Raw genomic sequence first — 23,412 nt, forward strand, 5'->3', positions numbered from 1 at the left:
GTGAACGGAGTATTTCTGTTAAGTTCTCGGTTACATCAGGATATAAGTCAGGTGGCTGATAGAGGGATCCAATTACTATTTTTTGCCTATTCCTGATAAGCCACCTCCATTTCCCATTATTGTATCCTTTTGGAATTCTATTAAATTTCCCCAAAAATCTCACTGCTATCAATCTCAGGCTTCAGCCAGCTTGCTGTACCTGGCATGATGTGGGCTTCACTGCTTTTCAGGAGCATTTTGAACTCAGGCACTGTGTTGAAAATACTTCGGCAATTAACCACTACTCTTACCTTTGGGAGGCATTTCTCTTCATCTTACACTGATGCTTCTGGGTTTCCTACAGCCTAGTCTAAAAAGCCCTTGTGTGCACCCCACAAATGGTCAGTTATCTGGGTAACACCTCTGATGTGTGGTGCACACCTGACCCATTCAGGGGCACTCTATACTACAGAAATAAAATTAAACTCTGAATGAGCCCTTGTAACATGTGGAGGTTCAGTTCTGGCTGTGTTTATGTTTGTAACCTATGAACACTGATGTCCAAAACATGATGTGCATATCAGATGATGTGTCACTGCCAAGCAGCATAGCTCAATGAAACTTGGACCATACATAGAAACAACTGCTGCAATATAGTACCGGAGATAATTGAAAGAAATACACAGATCAACAGAAATTACACTTTTATTTAAAGACAAGAACTACCCTTAAATCACTGTGATTTATTATGGTCCCCTGGTCATTACAATAGGCCAAAGGTTGGTGAGGAGTTCTTTTGTTGGGGCGTTCCGTCATTCCTCCACGAGCATGACTGACAATTGCTGGATGGTCGTTGCTGCATGTGGACATGCTGCAGTGCATGTCCCAAACACATCCCACACATGCTTGAATGCATTTAAGTCAGGGGAACAGGCAGGCCAGTCCATTCATCGAATATCCCCTCATTCCAAAAGGCACTCCACGTACGCTGTTTGATGTGCTCATGCATTGTCATCCATGAAAATGAAGCCAGGGCTGAGTTCAACCCTGAAAAAATACTCATGGCTAAGGAGTACAGAGACACAATGTAGTTGACTGGTGGGTGTACCAATATCAAAGATTATGTCTGCTCACACCATATCATCTGGACCACCAAAATGATCATGTTTGATCATTTTCCTGGGTGCATTACGTACTCTCACATCTCCATATGAGGGTATGACTAGAATCACTACTCAAACTGAATCTGCTCACATCTGAGAAGAGCACGCGACCTTACTCCTTGTTGATCCATTCCCTATGCTCTTGCATACACTTGCTTCAAGTGTACAGACATCTACAGAACACAACATACTCTGATTACTGTGGCGAGAGGCAGTGCTGAAGACAGCTGATCTTTGCAGTTCCATGAATGAGGACACTGCCAACAGGCATTATGGTCCTTATGTCACTGTGACTCTGATGTATGCACAGCAATACTATCAGCATATGATATAAGGTGGGGCAGAGGTCTTCATCAGTCTTCGATGGCTCACCGTCCAGTTGAAATATCGTATCCTGAAATCTCTTTGAACACAACATACTATTCTTCGGACAAAGAGATCATCCCCATGCAGTTGCCATGCCACTGTGGAGAGCAAGACTGTGTGCCTTTCATTCCTGGTAAATGTGATTGCAATTGCGTTTGATATTTGACTTGGGTCCCTTCTTACCTGTTGCACAGTGTAACGGTCATCTGGTGCTGACCTCGTGGCATGTGACATCCAGTTTTCTGTGTGTGACTGGAAGACTTTTAGCAACATGCTCCTGCATTTTCATTCATTTCCACCAAGTAGTTAATGTGTTGTGTTACTTCATCTGCCTCATGCTTAAGTCTTGTAGAGTAGTGTAAATAATCTACCAATGACTTTAAGGGATGGATGCAAAACTGCTGATGATACAAACATAATAATGAAGGATCTAAACTCTGCCTTATTCTGGCATACACAAGTTGATAACTCAACAGGCCTACATTTGCTTCCAAAAAAAATCTTAATCTAATAAAAGCTCAATTTATACAGTTCTGAACAAGCAAATATGACCTGTTGGCAACATAAGTACGAATAATGGCTGCACACTTAAAAAAGCTTTGTGTTAATCTCATCACTCAGTTGGAGGACAAGTGAAAGCAGTCATCAACTGATACAGTCCTTTTTTTAAGGGCATTATTCCAAATTTCAACCAAATAAGTTAAGAACAGTACCAGATTCTATATACCAAGACATTTTGAAAGAACTTCACTCGTGAAATAATGCCCTTTCAATAGTGATCATATTTGCATTTCATCTATCAAATATATGATTCACTATGCACTAAATTTCTGTGGTTCAGCTGTTACTATTTCTGAACAGTATTGTGAGATGTGAAATAGTGACAAATATTGGTCAGAAACAAGTGAAAGTACCAAGAATCCTTCATTTCCACAAGTGCCTTCTGTTTTTATTTTTGAAAAGACTTTCACAGGACCAGTGGCTATTAATGGGAACAAAATGCAAGACATACAACACTTACTTGATTATATTCTGCATGAATATAACACTTTCTATGGTGGTTTGATGAAATGACCTGTGCATAACAGTGCTGTTGATGATGACGATTTTGAAACTGTTTTGTATGCGCTTTGATTAGAGTTGCAATACTGAAAAAAACTATTACTTAAAAAAGGAACGTCTTAAAACACTATTAAAGAAGTAACTTGACCTTGCAAATGAATTACTTCCTCAAGAAAAGGACCTTATTCCAATATTTTGGACTTATTTTTTCAAAGAGATTGAAAAACTTCGCAACTGCAGTAATACCAAAATACCCATTTCATTCTGTTCTTTACACATCAGAAAGCCCATCCTGTTGCACTCCATACACTCACTCACAGAATGTTTTCCTTGGTTCCTGAAACTTAAGATTTTGGAGTAAGGTCCTTTCAAAGATGACTGCATCAATTAGATAAATTGATCAAGAAGGTCAGTTTAGTATATTTTACACTCAAAATACCTCTGATAGTGTTTCCATAATGGCAAGCCTGTAAGCATCTTTTGAAAATTTTCCACCCCTATCATTTGTAATGGCATTATCTTCTGGGACAGCACAGTAAAAGAAAAGAAAGTATTTATCCTTCTAAATCAAGTAACTGAATATTGTATAAATTAGATAACCATGCACCTTGTAGAAATCTCTTTAAGGATTTTGAAATTCTCAGCAGTACAAGATTTAGTGTGATTTACATAATCACAATACAAGATACACACAAAAATTTCATGCAGACTTTGGCTCCATCCCCAGGGTTCAGAGTAGGGAAATGTAATTTGACCAAACATTTTCAACAGGCTCCCGTCTAACACAAAGCAAACAGCAGAGAATTGCCACCAGCTCAAAGAAAATAAAAAATACCTCACCAGTCATTCCTACAATTTACCTAAATTTCAGGGTGGAAAAGTGTACCAGGTACATGACAAGTGGTAGTGTTTTGTGAGCAAGCCTGTGGCTTACAGATATATCTAATTGTTTCATTTAAAAATAACAATATTAAAGACCAATAAGAGATTAATTACCAGAATTTCAGTATAACTGAGGAACCATTTGTTTTAGTAACTTTTCTGTTAATTAGTTTAGCTGAGACAAGCAGGAATTTTTAACAAACAGTTCAATGATTATTTATATATAATATAATGCAGCCTACTATTAAGTTAGTAAAAGTTGTTCCCTTTTCTTAAAGTATAACTTTACTCATTCCTCATCCCTGATTTTACTTCTTGATGGGATCTGTGGTAAAAAGTGAATGAATAAATTAATAGAAGAGTATTGGTCCGTGATTTGTTTTGCATTTGTTGGTGTAACAGAAGAAAATTGTTCAGGAAATCTATTTTTGGTCAACTCAGTGGAAGCCTATTTGTTTGTAACAGTTCTGACAAATTTGTAAACATATTTGGAGAACTCCTGCAACACAGATATAGTGTCCACTGCTCTAAGCCTAGTTCCATGGAAGTAATTCCCTGGTGTCTTAACAGATATCCTATAATCATGTCCCTTCTCCTTGTCTGTGTTTCACTCATATTCCTTTCCTCTCTGATTCTGTGCAGTACCTCCTCTCTCCTTACTTTATCAGTCCACCTAATTTTTGACATTTGCTTTGATTCTCTTCTGTTCTACTTTTCCCACAGTCCATGTTTCACTACCATACAATGCTGCTGTGCTCCGGACGTACATTCTCAGAAATTTCTTCCTCAAATTAAGGTCTATGTTTGATACTAGTAGACTTCTCTCAGCCATGAATACCCTTTTTGCCAGTGCTAGTCTGCTTTTGATGTCCTCCTTGCTCCATATGTCATTGGTTATTTTGCTGCCAAGGTAGCAGAATCCCTTTACTTCATCTACTTCATGACTTTCAATCCTGATGTTAAGTTTCTTGCTGTTCTAATTTCTGCTACTTCTCATTACTTCTGTCTTTCTTCAGTTTACTCTCAATGTGTATTCTGTACTCATTAGATTGTTTATTCATTCAGTATATCATGTAATTCTTCTTCACTTTCACTCAGGATAGCAATGTCATCAGCGAATCGTACCATTGATATCCTTTCACCTTGAATTTTAATTCCACTGTTCTTCTGTTTCCATCATTGGTTCTTCGATGTACAGATTGAACAGTAGGGGGGAAAGACTACATCCATGCCATACACCCTTCTTAACCCAAACGCTTTGTTCTTGGTCATCCACTCTTTATTATTCCCTCTTGGCTTTTGTACATATCGTATATTACCCATCTCTCCCTACAGATTTCACTCAGAATTTCGAACGTCTTGCACTATTTTACATTGTTGAATGCTTTTTCCAGATTGACAAATCCCATGGACATGTCTTGATTTTTCTTTATTCTTGCTTCCATTATGAACTGAAACATCAGAATTGCCTGTCTGGTGCTTTTACCTTTTCTAAAGCCAAATTGATTGTCAACTAGCACATCCTCAATTTTCTTTTCCATTCTTCTGTATATTATTCTTGTCAGCAACTTCAATGCATGAGCTGTTAAACTGACTGTGCAATAATTCTCACACTTGTCAGCTCTTGCAGTCTTTGGAATTGTATGGATGATATTTTTCCAAAATTCAGATGGTCGTTGTCAGACTCATACATTCTACACACCAACATGAATAGTCGTTTTGTGCTTCCCCCCAGTGATTTTAGAAATTCTGATGGAATGTTGTCTATCCCTTCTACCTTATTTGATCTTAAGTCCTCCAAACTCTCTTAAATTCTGATTCTAATACTGAATGCCCTATCTCTTCTATATTGAACCCTGTTTCTCCTTCTATCACATCAGACAAATCTTCTCCCTCATAGAGGCCTTCAATGTACTCTTTCCACCTATCTGCTCTCTCCTCTGCATATAACAGTCAAATTCTCATTGCACTCTTAATGTTACCACCCTTGCTCCGAAGGTTGTTTAAACTTTCCTGTAGGCTGAGTCAGTCCTTCTGATAATCATTTCGTTTTTCAGTTTCTTCGAATTTTTCACACAGCCATTTTGTCTTAACTTCCTTGCCCTTCCTATTTATTTCATTCCTCAGTGACTTGTATTTCTTATTCATAAATTTCCCTGAACATTTTTGTACTTCCTTCTTTCATCTATTAGCTGAAGTATTTCTTCTGTTACCTATGGTCTCTTCACAGTTACCTTCTTTGTACCTATGTTTTTCTTTCCAATCTCTGTGATTACCCTTTTTAGAGATCTCCATTCCTCTTCAGCTGTACTGTCTACTGAGCTATTCCTTGTTGCTGTATCTGTAGCCTTAGAGAACTTCAAGCATATCTCATAACCCGTAGCATTTCTGTATCCTACTTTTTGCGTATTGATTCTTCCTGACTATCTCTTGAATTTCAGCCTATTCTTCATTACTAATACCATGTGATATGAGTCTATATCTGCTCCTGGGTATACCTGACAATCCTGTATCTGATTTCGGAATCTCTGTCTGACCACGATGTAATTTAAATGAAATCTTCCCATACCACTGAGTCTTTTCCAATTATATCTCCTCCTCTTGTTATTCTTGAACAGAGTATTCACTGTTACTAGCCAAAATTTATTACAGAACTCAATTAGTCTTTCACCTCTCTCATTCTTGTCCCAAGCCTATATTCTCCTGTAACCTTCTCTTTCACTCCTTCCCCTACAAATGCATTCAAGTCCCCCATGACTATTAGATTTTCACTTCCCTTTATGTACTGTATTACCCTTTTAGTGTCTTCATGTACTTCATCTATCTCTTCATCTTCAGTTTGCGACGTCAGCATGTATACCTGAACTATCATTGTTGGAGTTTGTTTGCTATCAATTCTGGCAAGAACAACCGTATCAATGAACTGTTCACTGTAACATACTCTTTGCCTTACCATTCTATTCATAACTGATCCTATTTTCTGCTCCTGTTGGTATTACGCTACTCATCTGACCAGAAATCCTTGTTTTCTTGTCATTTCACTTCACTGGCCCCCACAATACCTAGATTGAGCCTTTGCATTTCCCTTTTCAGATTTTCTAGCTTCCCTACCACATTCATGCTTCTGACATTCCACACCCTGTATCATAGAATGTTGTCCTTTTGTTGATTATTCAATCTTTTTCTCATGGTCACCTCCTCCTTGACAATCCCCTCCCACAGACCTGAATGCCAATGGAGAGATCATCATGATACTTTTTCAGTTACAGGCCAAATGTCCTATGGATACACATTATGTGTCTTTAATGCAGTGGTTTCCATTGCCTTCTTCATCCTCTTGCTGTTGAGCATTGCTGATTCTTCCACCCCAAGGACAAGACAGTGCTCTGAACCTCTGTCCGCTCCTCCGCCCTCTTTGACAAGACCGTTGGCAGAATGAGGGTGGCTTCTTATCCTGGAAGTCTTCGCCCATCAAACCTAAGGTAATTTTAGTGTGGAGTGGGTAAAGGCTGTTAAGAAAGGGGTGCCGGTATTAGGATGGGAGAAATGGGAGTCAGTATCTCATGATGATTTCAATGCACTTGAATGTAATAAGAAGTATAATTTTTTGAGTAAATTGGGAAGGTTTTTTCTAAATTTTTCATACACCAGTTGGTAGGTGGCATTTGAGTACCTGCAGCAATTCTACAGATTTTTTTGTAATTTGGCCTTTATGGAAAAATAATTGTATGTTGAGTAAAGAGGACAGGAACAGAATGGACAGGAAGAAAAGAGAGAATAAAATGAAATAGAACTAGCCGCAACCTCCACGATGTCCCTTCTTCCAGTAGAGCTCATTCACCCAAGTGTGCATGAGCGCCCTTGAATTTGAAATAATGGAAAGAAAAAGTGGTGACTGATTGAAGATTTTTGACAGCCTGTAATGTATATTGATGTGGTAACGTGTTGTACACAGATGTCAAACATCTAGTTTAACTTTTCAATCTAGTACACATACTTAATCTTTTAGAAATGTTCATCATTATTATTTGATGTTCCCATAATCATCAAAAACTAAAAAATAATTAACAACAGTAGGTGACAGATTTAATATGATTTTGCACTGAACTTTTAAGATAATTAAAAATAAACATTTATTCATTACTTACTTATCAAAAATTACTAACACTTCTGTTGTTACTGATGTATCTTCTAAGAAGCATATTTTTAGTTGTATTGTATTGTATAGAACTGGAGCCCTAGAAACAATGGAGCGGCTTCGTCCCAGCCATAGCCCTCAATGGTTCACAACCCCACAACAGGCTACAGCAGTCCATTCACCCCACCGCCGCCCCACACGGAATCCAGGGTTATTGTGTTGTTCGGCCCCAATGCCCCCACCCCCCACCCGCCCCCCCACCCCACCGCCCCAGGAACATCTCACACCAGATGAGTGTAACCCCAATGTTTGTGTGGTAGAGTAATTATAGTGTACGTGTACGTGGAGATAGTGTTTACGCAGCAGTCGCCGACATAGTGTAAATGAGGTGGAATAAGGGGAACCAGCCCGCACTTTCCAAGGCAGATGGAAAACCACCTTAAAAACCATCAACAGACTGGGCAGCATACCGGACCTCAACACTAATCCACTGGGTGGATTTGTGCCGGGTACTGGCATGTCTTCCCACCTGGAAAGCAGTGCATTAGACCACATGGCTAATAAGGCAGAATATTTTTAGTTTATTAACATAATGTGCTATTGTAATTTGTGCTTGAATGTGGTACAGGAAGTAAGTTATAGTCACAAATTATTTTTTGATGAAATATGGTATTTTATTAATGAATATCCTCTTTTTTACCAGGGTCGTACATTTAGTGGACTCATACACAGTTACTTGGATACATCAGATGAACTGAATAAAGTGTTTCTTCCAATTTACCAAACTCCTGAAGGCAAGAAAATTTATGATGAAACACTGGCCTCAGTTCGTGAGAACTTTCCTCAGTATGTGAGAGAAATTGAAGGAACAGCTGATGGAGCAAAGGTGCCATTTCATAAAGTAAGTTGTGGCTCATTTCAGAGACATACTCATGTAATCCAGTTTAAAGACATAAAGCAATATCAGACACAGTGAGAAAGAGAGTCTTTTGTTCATTTCTATTTTGGTAAACGTAATGAGTATTAATCACAATTAAGTAAAGAATAGATGGTATGGGCAAACCAATTCGAACTGCCTTGTGTAATTACTATGACATTTATTATTATTATTATTGTTGTTGTTGTTGGTACTGGATAATACACAGGGCTGCCACAAGTTCTGGAAATCAGCGAATTTCAAATGTGCCAGGGAAATATCAGAGGAATTTGGAAAAAAATCTGGAAAAACCTTGTTTTTGTCTCAGTAGATGAAATGTTTTATTTATTGAGATGTCATGCATCGTTGCTGGCTAGGTGCAGCTGAGTACATGCGCTGCTTCCCTACTCTCTCATTCCTACTGCTTCTCCCCTTCCTATCACTCCCTTCAGCTTGCAGTCGATGCTGCCACCACTTCTTGCTGCTAGGGTAGCCTGCCAATGAGAGACAGAGAGGTGTGAGGAGTGGTTTGTTTGGATCTGATTCTCAGAGGCTGTATACAAAGCAGTTGGAGATGGCAGTCAAGCGTGCATGAGTTGTGTCTGAGTGATTGTGCGAATGTGTGTGTGCTCTCATTTTCTGAGTAAGGCTATGGTCAAAAATTTAATTTTGAGAGTGTGATTGTCTTTTCTATGTGCCTGTCTGCAGCTCAGCAATTATCTTTACAGAGAGTTGCTACCTATTATCATTAGTATTGATTCTCAAGGTATTCACACAAATTTTCTGTCACATGGATTGATCACCATGGCCTCACTTCATTAACATGGTGTCTGTGACACATGAATAGCTGGCCACATGAGTGGATTTCTGCAATGGGCCAAAAACGTAGTCAATTTCTGTGGGTATCTCTAATGGATTGGGCCTCCCGTTCTGAAGCCTGTTGTTTCCCACTAATGCGCAGGCCCTCCCCGTCAGATCTAGTCTTACCGATCTATCTTCAGGCCAGGTCTGTCTGTGTGTGGCTTAATGTGGAGGATTTTCATAGTTTATCCATGGACCCAGGACTGTGGTGCTCCTCGGCAAGCCACAGCCATGGCGATGGATTTCAGGAATTGTGACTGTGTCACCACAAGTACATTTTACACTGTGGCATTTTGTAGACATTTTATTTATTGTAGTACATTTTGGCTCTTCAAAAGTAGTTTATATATTAGAAACTATTGCCGATAAGAAGAAGAAAATTGTGGCTCTCGCTGGCTTATAGAGTGCAATAGCTACTCCAACATGTATAACTGCTAACTCCTGTACTCAAATAGATCACATATTCACAAATTTAAGATACTTTCAGTACAAAAGTGAGGTTATAGAAACGGCCCTGTCAGACCATGATGCAATAAAAATATGTCTAAATCATATCACCACAAATGAAAAGACACAATAAATATGGCAAAAAAGAAGATTAAGTGAACAAAACTTAACAGCCCTTAGGATAAAACTTGAAAAAGGAGGATGGGAAATAATGGAGAAAGACTCTCCATCAGAGGATCATAAAGTGAATTATTTTATTGACATACTTCCCTACCATCTCAGTATTACATGCCCAGTAGTAAAAACTAAAGCTGAAACTACAAATAAAAACAAAAAATGGATAACAAAAGGAATTTTGGTCTCTAGGAACAAGATAAAAATGATGCACAGAATACATAAAACTAGCACTGATGAAAACTTTAAAGACTACTACAGAAAATATAAAAGAATGTATGCTAGAGTACTGGAAGTAGCCAAACAACTAGAAGCAAAAAAGTACATAAATAGTGCTGATAATAAAAGCAAGGCTTGTTAGTTTATTATAAATACAAATTGCAAACTCTCTAACTCACAGGAACACAGCAAAATACAGTCCATGATCAGCAAACAAACTGTAACTGAACAGAATAAAATCATAAATCTCTTCAATGACTATTTTGCCACAGTAGGCCAAAAACCAAAAGAAAAAACAAATAACAAAAAATACAATAACACATGGAAAACATTTATTAATACCCATGGAAAAACAATGGCACTTTCCCCAGCGACAGAAGAAGAAACACTAAAGATAATAAAAAACCCAAAACAAACAAAGTCATGTGGAATTAACACACAACTAATCAATTCATCATTCCTGGAAGGAACTTTTCCAAAGTGCTCAAAGACAGCACTGATAAAACCAGGACATAAAAAGGGGAATGAATACAATCCAGAAAATTATAGGCCTATAGCTCTTTTACCAGTAATATCAAAAATATTTGAATGAGCTTATGCACAGAGACTCATCACTTTTCTCATGAAATATGAAACAATCAACAAGAATTAGTTTGGCTTCCAGAAAGATAAATGCATCATAGATGCAGTAATAGATCTCATCGAAAATGTCATAACAAACTTGGACCCTAAAAATAAATGTGTACGAATATTTCTGGATCTAACAATGGCATTCAACTGTGTAGACCAGAAAACTTTAGTAGAAATATTAGGAGTATATGGCATAAGAGGAAATGCAGGAGACTGGATTCTCTCGTACCTGACAAATAGGAACCAATATACTGAAATTACAAAAACTACTGGTGAAAAAATAAGAGCTAAAGCAAGAATTTTACACTTGTCTGTGCCACAAGGCTCCATTCTTGGCCCAACACTCTTCATTCTATACACAAATCACATCCCAAATATGATTAGGTATGGTAATATAGTAAACTAGTGCAGATGACACAACTCTTCTGTTTAAGGATAAAGACACAGAAAAGCTAGAAATAGAAACCAATGTAGAAGTGAATAATGCCATCCAAAGATTTATTGATATTACTAAAAAACTTTGTTACTAAAACACTTTGTGTAAACTTCAGACTTCAAAACTTTCACAGTGAAGGTATGCATAGATGGTTGCTTAGCAGAGAACACCAAATATACAAAATTCCTTGGCAGAAATATCGATGAAAATGTAAACTAGGTTGGTTTGTTTACGGGATTAAAGGGACCAGTGTAAACTAGGATAAGCATGTATAGTGTATGAAGGGGAAACTCAGCTCAGCACAAACTCAGCTACCTGTAAGATACAGGCATTATGAAAATAATATATTATGCATTAATTCATATGATATTAAGTTATAGCATACTTTTGTGGGGAAATACTTCAAAAACAAACATTAATAAAGTATTTAAATTACAAAAAAAGAGTTATAAGAATGATAGCCAACCGTAAATGGGAAGATTCATGTAAACCAGCATTTAAAGCTCTCAAAATACTAACTTTACCCAGTATATACTTACACGAACTCCTCTGTTGGTCCAAACTCAAATACTCTGCTGATACTAGAGATGACAGCACACAACACAACCATGACACAAGGAAACAGAACCTCTTCCCTGAACCTACACAAAAAAAGGTTATACACTGGACCAAAACCCTTGAAAAACTCCCTTTAGTCTCAAGAGAAATAAACAATAAAAATATTTTCAAAAAATGTCCGAAAAATTTTCTAATAGAAAACTGTTATTACAGTGTTAATGAATTTATGTGCATTACATTTCAAAACAATTGCAATACTATTATTGTATCAAAAGAAAAACTACAAAATCTAATCTAATATGAAATAGCCCTAGAATAATTTTGTAATAAATTATATTTTTGTCAAACAGTACCTGTCAGTGCATGAAATGAAAATAATTCTTGATCCAGCAGAGAAAGGGTAAATAAAGGATAATAAAGGATAAATAAATAAATAAAAATTAAATAAATGTTGTCCTATGCTAAAACCATTATGCAACCAGAGTGGCAGATTGTCACAAGAGAGTACATGTTCTAGATTTCTAGCAGACACATTTTTACTACAGTATGGATAACAGATGCAGCAGAGTCTGGGAGTGAAATAGCCCTGGATCTATCTATGATATTTCTGAACCAAGGCAAAAACTTGATATTGGTGTTCACCCCCCCCCCCCCCCCTCCCAAGCATTTGAGACAAAACATCAAAAATTTTAAAAAAGTTGATTTTCAAAAATATGTTTATTTTGTAGCACACATCTTTCTGAAGGGTTTGAATATAAAACATATATGTTCATCGAAATGTAAGACAAGTTATGCGGTCTTAAGTGTGCCAAAGTGCAGTGGCATGCCTCATCATACAGCACTGTATTTCGCTCTGTGGAATTCAAATGTGTATATTTTGTGATGGAAGCCATAAACCCTATATTCAGGACAGTGAAAATTAGAGTGTCCTGTGGTGCCTCTCGTGCTCCCAGTCAACTGGTTTGACATCCAACCCCCCCCCCCCCCAAAAAAAAACTCAATTAATACTTGGTGGGATTATTTGTGACTGGGAGAATAAGAACTTTTGAGAAGCTGTTAGCTTGTAACTTTCTCTTTTGAGTGATAAGAAATTCAATATAGGAAACATGAAAGCAGTAAGGGCAAGAGACAAGCAAGACAGTAAACATTTCTTCAGTCCTTAGGTCCCAGCATTTTTTCTCTCTAATCTTGCTACAGCTTGCAAGGTGTGCTTTTCTTTCTCTAAAAGAATCAGTGACCTCATCATAGTTCACCAAATGTTTTGCTTCATGAAAAATTAAAATGTCATTGCCTAATACTGAAAAAGCTTTTAATACAAATAGAGCCCAATTCTGGTGTAGTTTCTCAATCTGATTACATACATTTTGTCACTGTTAGATAAAATTAAATATGCCTTTCTAATATTGCAGCAATTGTAACACATACAATATAAGTGAGACTGTTTTGGCACAAATGGTCATTTTATCTACCTCATTTACATAAATAACATAACATAATGTAATTCACAAAGTACCAATATCAAATGCCTGTTACATCTCCTAGAAGCGCAAAGTTTTTTAATAGGAAATAATTTCACATTCATTCATATGCTCCAGTTTCTCAGGCATAAGATCGAAAAGTAGCAGTAGTAATATGAAATTTTTATATAAATTTGGAATAGTCATATTCTTCCACATAGTTTGTGTGATGTTCCCACTTCTTCTCCTTCCTCATTCTAACAAACAAACTTGTCATCACTAATTCTGTAACTATTCCTGCCACTGTCAAAAGTTATTCTCTGGTTAACTTTACTAACCCTGGTAGAATCAGCAGTTTAGTTATCCCTCATTTATTCTCCGGTTAGGCATTATTACGTGTTCGTACAACTCATTTTCCATATTATTCAGAAATAGAATTAAGCAGCTGCTAACTGGGAACTGTACAACTGACCTTTAGTAGTGTAGTGATCTGGAAAAAATTTTGTGTCAAAATTTCATTTTCTTGGATGCACCGAGAAGATTATAGGTAATATTTCTTATCTGTTCTTCCTGTTAGTCATTTATTTCCACTCTGGTAATCTGAATCAATGGATTTTGCTGTAATTATAACAGTGCTTATCATTCCCACAAAATAGGACTTGGCATTCATCCGTTTGGGCTATTTGGCTCAGTTCATATAGCCCTGTTCCCTTTTGTCTTTGGAAACGTTTTTTATGTCTAGATGCAAAGATATATCAGGTACACTAAGCACACATTCAAAAATCAACTTTTGATTCATTTAGATATCAACTTAGAATGTGTTCAAAAATGTTCAGAAACCAATGGAGATGCATTTCAAAATCATATGAACAATTGGTAGACCAACATGTGCTCTATTTTAGGCACTCTGTGAAACAAGGTTTTTCTTCAAAAATATGAATTTGGTGCCCCCTGAAATTGCCACCCAGGGAAGATACACTGGTTTCACCTCCCCCTGCATCCACGCATGGAGTGAAATGATGCAGCAACTGGAAATGTACTCCAGAGTTGAACTGTACAGGAAAGTACCATTCTTGTGCACAAAATGCTTAAATTACGCCCAGGTTAGTCATGAGATTCTGGTAGTATATAGACAAAATGGAGTGTCGTGCTGAATGGTGCCAACAATTCGACCAAGGCTGCACAGATGTGGTTCATGCTGATCCACCATAACAGTCCAGAACTTACATAATGCAATTTCCATTTGTTTGGAAAGCTGAAAGAACATCTGGGGAAAGAAATTTCCAATTATGAGGACATTCAGACAGCAGTTCTTGAATGGCTCTATGACCAAGATTGGATATGTATTGTCAAAGAATGAAACAATTGAGGTGTATCATTTTGGCTGTTCTTTACAGAGATTTCGTAACTATGTTGAAAAATACTGTCATGAATCTGTGTCACTTTGAAGTGCAGTGCAGCGGTCAATGAATTATACATGGCCTGCTATAATAATGTGTAACTTACTTTTTGAAGTCCCCTCAAGTTTGATGAATCATGTATTATTGTAGTTCCTGTCCCATGGCTTGAGTAGTTCCCCGAGGAAACTGAAGGCCCAGTTCTAAATCACATGTTATGAAATATTTCCACAGCAAATCTCTGTCATATAAACAACCCTTTTTTAATCATTGTGTTAGCACATTTGAAAAACAAGGCCAGAATACGAAGTTCCTCTGTTACGCTTAGCATACATTCATCCATATCCAGATGCTACACTTCATTTATACACACTCTGATTTGTATAGGTCAGGGGAGGATGACTCTTTTATGGGTATTGAGCAAAGTGGTACAGTGGTTATCACATTGGACTCATTCAGGAAATCTGCATCCAACCACCCAGACTTAGATTTTCTGTGATTTCCCTAAATCACTTTAAGCAAATATGCATCCAACCATCCAGATCTAGATTTTCTGTGATTTTCCTAAATCACTTTAGACAAATGATGGAATGGTTCCTTTGAAAGAGCACTACTGATTTCCTACTCCACCCTTGAAACAATGCTTGTGCTCCATCTGTAATTATTTCAGTGTCTACAGGATATCAAACCCTAATCTTTCCTCCTTCATTCCTTTCTTCCTTCTACACTGGGTGATGGAGCTGTGCTGCTAATGGTCAGGGAAGCATGTAGTTCACCAACCTAGGCATGGTTGCAGTGGTGTGATGGATAGATTTCAGGTTTCTGTCCAATGTTCCATCACGAAAACAGCATTTTTAAGCATAAGTTTTGTTCCATAGAAAATTAAAACAGTAATGACAGTCCTGGAAGGCAGCCAGTGCTCCCAAGGCTCAACCTGGGCTCAGTCAGTGATGAAGTGCTTGGCTAAGCAACTGTCTGTTGTTTCAGACAGTGTGTGGCATATGGCAAAGCAGTACATCAGCACAGCAACGGAAGTGCAGCAAGCAGCAGCCTGTGATGGTGGCTGTGTGTGCTAGGCATGAATATACAGCTTGGCACAACATAGCATGCAGAATCATGTTGTGAACCCAGCGCAAATGGCAATGGCTCACAACATTGACATGAGCCAGCACAGGCAATGGCAAACAGCTACAGTATTTCCTCGCATGTGGCAGTGACCAGCAACAGGGTTTTGCCACACAGACAACAATGGCGGGACAGTTAGTTGTCCCAAGCTCGAACCATGGAACTTGAGAGTTGGTGCACAACAGCAGTTAGAAGTTAGCCAGAGGTGGCCCACAGGTTGGGGTGTGCCAAGTCAGCAGTATCCGTATTTGGTGTAGACAGCAGGCCCACAATTACCTGAGGCAAAGAATGCTGACAGCACCTTGTTAACTCATCTTTAACAATATGTGAGAGTGGATTTCCTCTTGTAACTGGTTCTTGGTGGTTACTGGACAATGCTTGTCTAGAACTGGTAATATATATGCAAGCCTGGTGTGCTTTTGTTTCTGGAACAGTCATAGTTTTGTGCCAGAAGTCATAACAGAATCAAGACATGAGACAGAACCATTAAGAAATCATGACATCATTGTCTCAGCTTTCCTGTAATGTCAGGAACTTCACAGCCCAGTGGTGTGATACTGGAGGGGCAACTTCTCGTAGCAACTTCTCCTTTGAGAAGTCTTGGCAACTTCTGCATTGTCAGCAAATTGAATACATCTCCTTGTGTAAGAACACATAACTACTGAGGTGTCTTGCATCACCTGTCCTATAACATCTCTTTTCTGAGATGGTCACAAGATTCTGCTGCTACACCAGTCTGGGTCATGGTGCAACAGATGCTAACTGAGCAGAACAGCATAGTTGTGAGCACAATGTGCTCAAAATTTGGGGGAAAATTTTTCAAATTCTCATATCCATTGAGCTTTAAGTTTTCATGGTTTCCCTAAATCTTACTTATTTACTTTACCTTTCTCAGTCATGCCCAGAGGATCATGGACATCTACAATGCTCCTCTTTTGCTGAATTCTGTGAGGGGCATTCAGTAAGTACTGAAACACATTTTGTTCCCTTTCAGCCAGTTTTGGTTCAAAAAAATATGAAATTTGTTGTGGGACATCATGGAATATTCCCACTTCAACTCCTATAGTTTCATAAAGTTCCAGTTGGTGGCAACAGTCCATGTAGCCTTCAAAATGGTATCTGTATTTGTAATGGCATCACAAATATTTATAGGCCATTGCAGAATGTCTACAGAGACATGCCAGTGAACAAAACCATGGTGAGTCATGGCCCGCCCAGTTAGCCGTGCAGTCTAGCGCACGGCTTTCCGGAGTGGGAAGGAGTGCCTGGTCCCCGCACGAATCTGCCCAGCAGACTTGTGTCGAAGTCCTGTGAGCCAGCCAGTCTGTGGATGGTTTTTAGGCAGTTTTCCAACTGCCTCAGCAAATGCGCACCGGTTCCTCTTATTCCGCCTCAGCTACACTATGTCGGCGATTGCTGCGCAAACAAGTTCTCCACGTATGCGTACACCACCATACTCTACCCCGCAAACATATGGGTTACACTCGACTGGTGTGAGATATTCCCTGGGGGGAGGGGGGGAGGTCCACTGGGGCCCGAACCACACAATAGCCCCAAGAAAGTAGTTCGTTGTGGGGTGGCGGAGGGGTGAAGTGAACTGCGGTAGCCCTCGTGGGGTTGTGGACCACTGCGGCTGTGGTGGGGACAGAGCCTCTCTGTCATTTCAGGGCCCTGGTCAACATACAATACAATGGTGAGTCATTGGGCAAGGTGTCTGCCATCATCACAACAAGGTCACACGAACCTGTCCCATCTACCGTGTGCCACCCAGGTGCACACAGCTGTTACTCTTGCAATGTCAGAATGTGTGGGACACCCTCATTCAAGGTGATTGATGGATCATAATCAAATACCTCAACTGCTCAACTGGACATCTGTGTTGGTAGTGCTGACAGACTAGTCCACCAGTTGGTATTCTCAAAGGTGTGTGCCCAGTGGGTTCCTCACCGCCTAACAAAAGCCCAAAAAGAGGAATGAAGGATCATCTGTGCAGAATTTCTTGAGCATTACAAGGCTGATCATGGAAATTTTTTACAAAAATCATCTCACGTGATGAATTGTGGGTTCAATACTTTGAACCGGAAACAAAACAGAAACCTATGGAGTGGCACCACACCACCTCTCCTCTGAAGAAAAAGTTCAAAGCCACACCTTCTGCCAGTAAAGTCACAGCAGCATCTTCTGGGTTCTGAAGGATTTATTCTGTTTCATGTTCTCTCTCCTGGTGCCACTGTCAACTCTGAAGTGTATTGTGCTACCCTCAGGAAACTGAAGAAACCACTTCCGCATGTTTGTCACAACAAAAATGCAGTGAACTTTTCCTTCCCAGTGACAATGCAAGGCCTCACACAAGTCTGTGCACCTTAGAGGATTGTATAAAACTTCATTCGACTGTATGCTGAGCGAAAATTTTCTAAGTCCCACTTAGGGACGTTATCCCAGACAAGAGCTGTAGGTGTTCTAGCAATTCTCGTCAGCTTCTGCAGTTGGCATTACATAATCGAATGGCGGAGCCAGAGTTGGAGCAGAGTCAAAATGAGATAACTCATATTATCCAGTGGCCTCACAGCCATTGACCTCAAATGAAAACAAACTTAATCAAGTTTATTACAGTCTTTGTTTATGGATCCTGCACCTTCCGACTTCCATCTGTTTGGGCCAATGAAGGCTGCATTCCACAGGAAGCAGTATATGGATAATGAGGAGGTTACTGATGCAGCAAGATGTTGGCTTCAACATCGAGCAGTAGAGTGTACCATGTGGGTATATAGGCCCTCACAGTAAGGTGGCATAAGGCTGTCACATTGAATAGGGATTATGTAAACATATAGGGTTTTGTAGCCAGAAGAGTGGGGGATAATGTGGTGTACTGGAATCTGGAATAAAGTCATCCTGCTTTGAGGGGAAAATGTGCTGCACTACTTATTGAATGGCTCTCATATTTACTGCTTTTTCCCATCAGTCACCTTCTATGCTGATCTGCAGCAAGTTCTCGTGGACTCCATTCCTCTTGTCTTTTGTTTGGTCTACCTAGTGGTCTTCTTCTTCAGGGAGTAAGCTTCATGGATTTCGATATTTATCCATCCAAGCAATATGACCTGCACACCTGTACAAGCCATTTGGTTGTCATAGGCCTACAAAATGTGGACTGTTGTAGATCACATTCACTCACAATTTGCCAGATCCTCTATTCCCCAGTGATCTCAGCTTGTATACGACCATGGTTCTTCCTTAAGACTTTATTCTCAAAAATGAGAAGATTATTTAAGTATTTTTCCAGGCAGCCAAAGTTTCACAAGTATACGGTTCTACAAATTGGATCAGTATTTTGTTCAGTGAAGTTTGAAATTCTTTGGGAGACTGCATGATTTGAAAACTGACAGAGGCTGAAGTATGGTCAGTTTGTGGCTTGGATCTTTGATTTGATTTCTTCTTCACACAATATGTACTCTTTAAAGATTACTTTTAGATATTTAAAATTATGAATCCTTTGTAGGATTGGATTCCAACTACCAGAGGCTGAAGTGGATCTATTCAATAGGCATGAGTCCTGCTTGTCATCAGATATTCAATCATCGATTTATTCACAAGGAGACCGTTCTTGCTGACTGTTGGCTCCATACTGTCACTCATCTGTATCAGTTTTTCCTTAAATCTGGACAATAGGGCCATGTGGTCACCAAATGCAAGATGTGTGATTTTCTCATCCTCTATCTTGATCCCTTAGAAACCTTATGGGAAGCTTTCCTCATTATCTTTTCTAGCACCTAGTTTAACAACATTAGTGATGCACCATAGCCTTGTCTCAGTCCTACATTTATGTTAAAGCTCTCTGTGAATTGACTCCTGCATTTTGTTGTGCCTTTTGAATCAGTGAGGCAAACTCTAAGCAGGCTGATGAGTTTCTTGGGTATTGAAACTCAGTTAGGCAATCCATCAGACTCTCACAGTGAACGCCTTCTTAAAATCTACAAAGAGCACATGATGGTCTTCCCCTTATTCTCACATCTTCTCAGTGAGCTGCCACAGTACTTAGATGTTATCCACAGTTGAACAGCCCTCTCTGAAACCACCTTCATATTCATGAATCACTTCTGCAAATCACTGGCTTTTATCCAGTTTATACTTGGACAAGATCACCAAATTCCCACCATGTTCACTCTTGGGACTTAAATTTGACCAGACATTGGAAATAATGTGAAACAACACTCATCTGACCAAATTACTTTCGACCACTGCTCCATAGCACAGGTTTTATGGTTTTGGCACCATGTTTTCCTGTTACAGATATTTGTATCACTAATAAGCAGTTTCGGAATTCCAGCTCACCTTGCAATTCTCTGTCTATGGTGTTCCCTTCATGTTGTTTTGGTTCTGACAGTGCGACTTTCTGTTCTGCCTCTGTCATCCACTTATTTTTTGTCACAATCCTCTTCAATGCATGTCTGTCAGGACCACTTGACACACTCTTTCATCCATGTTGTGACCTTGAGAGGCCAACTGAAAAGTTAACTGAAAACCAGCGAATCTGATGTGCAAGTTACAAAAAAAGTAGCATTACAATGAAATGTTCACTCAATGTTTATCTGTTAGCAGCAAAGCATCAACCATTATTTATTCAGGTTAGAGAAAGATATGGTTGAAGTATTACAACTATAGATCTTATTCTTTGCAAGATTTCAGACCAATTACACAGGAATTAGGCCTAGATAATATGGTGGCAGAAGTTGGAAATCTTTGTCTTGTAAAATTTTGTTGATATAATATGAGGAGGTTAGTACTCCTTAATTAATGCCAAAAGTTCAACTTTCCTTGTCTCTACACATATATCATTGTTTTCTGTTCTTTTGCATGACAATCCAAAGTTTTCATATTATAGTCATAGAGATGAAATGACAACAAAACGAAACTTTGCATGCACAACAATTAAACATTGCGTGACACTGTTATTTCATAATACTTGTTAGACATTATCACTTTACAACATATATTCACAGTGTTGGGTGTATGAAAAATAAATAAAGACTTGTTTGTATAGGCATCTTTTGAAAGCAAATCCCATAGATGGAACAGTTTTTCTGATACATTCATTGCCAGCTTTCAGCCCAGTTTTGTGCAACAGTTGCTTGAAGTGTTAGCAGAGTTGGTTGTCTTTGTTTTGTTCATAATATTGCAGAAATTTCTGTCAAATAATATATTTATCTTTATCATCAATGAAATATTATTGTGTGCATTTTACTTGTTCTGCTTTTCAACAGATACCTGAATTCTCCTCCTCTCAGCATAGAGTCCCTCTTTCCGTAACTTGCACATCATTGACTTGCTTAACTTTTCCTTGCTTGCACCTTCTGTCATCTACTCTGTTGATATGATCATACCTTTATCATTATCAATAAAATTAATGAGGTTAACAGCAAGTTGTCATGTCTTCCTGTGAAGTTATTTTCTGCAGTCACATTCCTTGATTACATTTCACACTTACGCTGCAAAATAATAACACATGCTACTTTGAATTGGAATGTAACTGCACCTAGTCATGTGACCAAATTAGTTTCTGCTACGGCCTGGTTATTACTTTGTCTTGCTGACAAAATAAATGTAAATATATGCTGTGTCTGTTCTTTTAAACATGTCCAAAAGATCAGACACCACACACACACACACACACACACACACACACACATTAAGGTGAGATGTCCACTGATCTCATCAGTGCAGATGCACACCAGGCTCAAACTCTTTTAGGAATCTGTGAAATGCCATGAGTAATGAGGGAGGTATGGTACGTTAAGGTAGTCTGCTGTTGCAGTGACTACTCTGTGGTCAGAGCATCTGCCTAGTTAGCAAGAGAACTGAGTTTGAATCCCAGTCCAGCTCAAGTTTTCAACTTTCCCCATTGATTTCAATCAATGCCCACTTATAGCCAATGTCTGTAATTCCTCTACATCTTAATTCATAATAGCTGCTCGATCAAAATGGTGTCTGTACTTTCAGGCATATATAATTGAGACAGCCACTGATCTCTTCAGTGCAGATGTACACCAGGCTCAAACTCCTATGGGAATCAGCAAAATGTCATGAGTAATGAAGATAATGGGCAAGGGGCATTACATTAGTACTGTGCAGATAAGTTGATAATTTGGGTCCAATGAGAGATATGGTAGAGTAGTCCATGCTTTTACAATGGCCACTGTGTCCATATGACTTAGGGGTCAGAGTATCTGTGTTGTAAGGAGGAGACCTGGGTTTGAATCCCAGTCTGGCACAAATTTTCAACTTTCCCCATTAACCTGTGAGAACTCCCATCTTTAAAAGTTACGCGATTGCTCGTGTGTCGAGCATTTTACCCTCACTCAACAAGCAGACTAAAATTTACCTAAAATGTGTAAATTAGTATGTTTTTGTTATTTTTATAATAAACCACTCATATTTTAGTATTTAATACATTGATTTGCATTACACACTATTGAGTTTATCTATATTGTTGGTAATAATCTTAGGACAATTACAATCACCAGTCTTCTGAGGCACTTTCACAAAAAGTTGAAAAAACAAATAAAACAAGAATTTCTTATTATTTAACTTTTGTGACTTAATCATCGTCATATACCTGAGCTTTGCACATACCACATAAAATTACAGTATGTTCATTACACAAAAATTTTTGACAATGGATACAAGCCTTTTTTGTCTTCTGATTTTTGCGTCTTGGACAGACTTCCTGGGGTTTTTCAGCATCTGAAACTTAAGTTTCATTGGTAAATAGTTTTATAACTTGCTGTAGAGGATGAAATAGGTTTTGATTGTACTCCTATGCCCAATTCATGGTTGTGTTAGCTACAGATCCAGCATTTTCAAGTACTGTCTCATAGTAATAATGACATTTATATTCTCTTTATATATTATTTGTTTGTTTATGCCGGTGTTTAAATTTGAAAAAAATAATCTCAGTGCCCACCTACATGCTACTCGAGCCACAGAATATTCTTCTTTCAGTCAATCCACCACATCAATACCTCCTTTTGTCCAATTATAATATGTGTTTATGGTTTTTGTGTGTTCCCCAGTTTTTGGATCAATCTGATCATTGTCATGGAGCATAACTATCATAAGCACAACTTTTTTCTTTTTTTTTTTCTTTGGTATATAGGAAACCAGACCTTGTTCTCCTGAAAACCAAAGGTACTGCTGAGTGTTGGTCTTATTTTAGTATCTAGGAACAAAGGAGGGATTTCTTTTTTATTCTTCCTGAGAGTCCCAACTAAAGTTGTTCATTTGCTTGTCAGCCAATGGAATCAAGGTGAAATAATTATCGGGTGTTATATTTCTACCAGTGTATAATATATCTGGTGATAAACAATTCACAACAGCAGATGCAGTGTTATCGAATTTGTATAGGCCATTTGTTTGCTTGCGTGGGTAAATTCCTACATTACTTGTGTAAAAAGAATTTGAGTCACATAAAGCAGACACCTTAATTCCATACTTGTCCAGTTTATTTGCTATGTACATATGGAATTTATAGTGGTTTCGAAATGCTTCCAACATTTAATCAATTGTTACATTTTGTCCTACGTGATAATTCAATCGACACTTTGCGAC

At 38.4% G+C, this 23,412-nt stretch overlaps 1 protein-coding gene across 3 annotated transcripts in view; it reads left to right on the forward strand.

The window, feature by feature from the left end:
- The window catches only part of LOC124711684, a 316,172-nt gene that overhangs the window by 199,159 nt on the left and 93,601 nt on the right, over positions 1-23,412 (forward strand). For all 3 annotated transcript variants that reach the window (XM_047241901.1, XM_047241886.1, XM_047241894.1), the window contains exon 4: positions 8,294-8,491. In XM_047241901.1, the coding sequence (XP_047097857.1) occupies positions 8,294-8,491 (198 nt within the window). The remainder of the gene's footprint in view (positions 1-8,293; positions 8,492-23,412) is intronic.

The sequence above is a fragment of the Schistocerca piceifrons genome, chromosome 1 (assembly GCF_021461385.2).
Source record: "Schistocerca piceifrons isolate TAMUIC-IGC-003096 chromosome 1, iqSchPice1.1, whole genome shotgun sequence".
Taxonomy (NCBI): Eukaryota; Metazoa; Arthropoda; class Insecta; order Orthoptera; family Acrididae; genus Schistocerca; species Schistocerca piceifrons.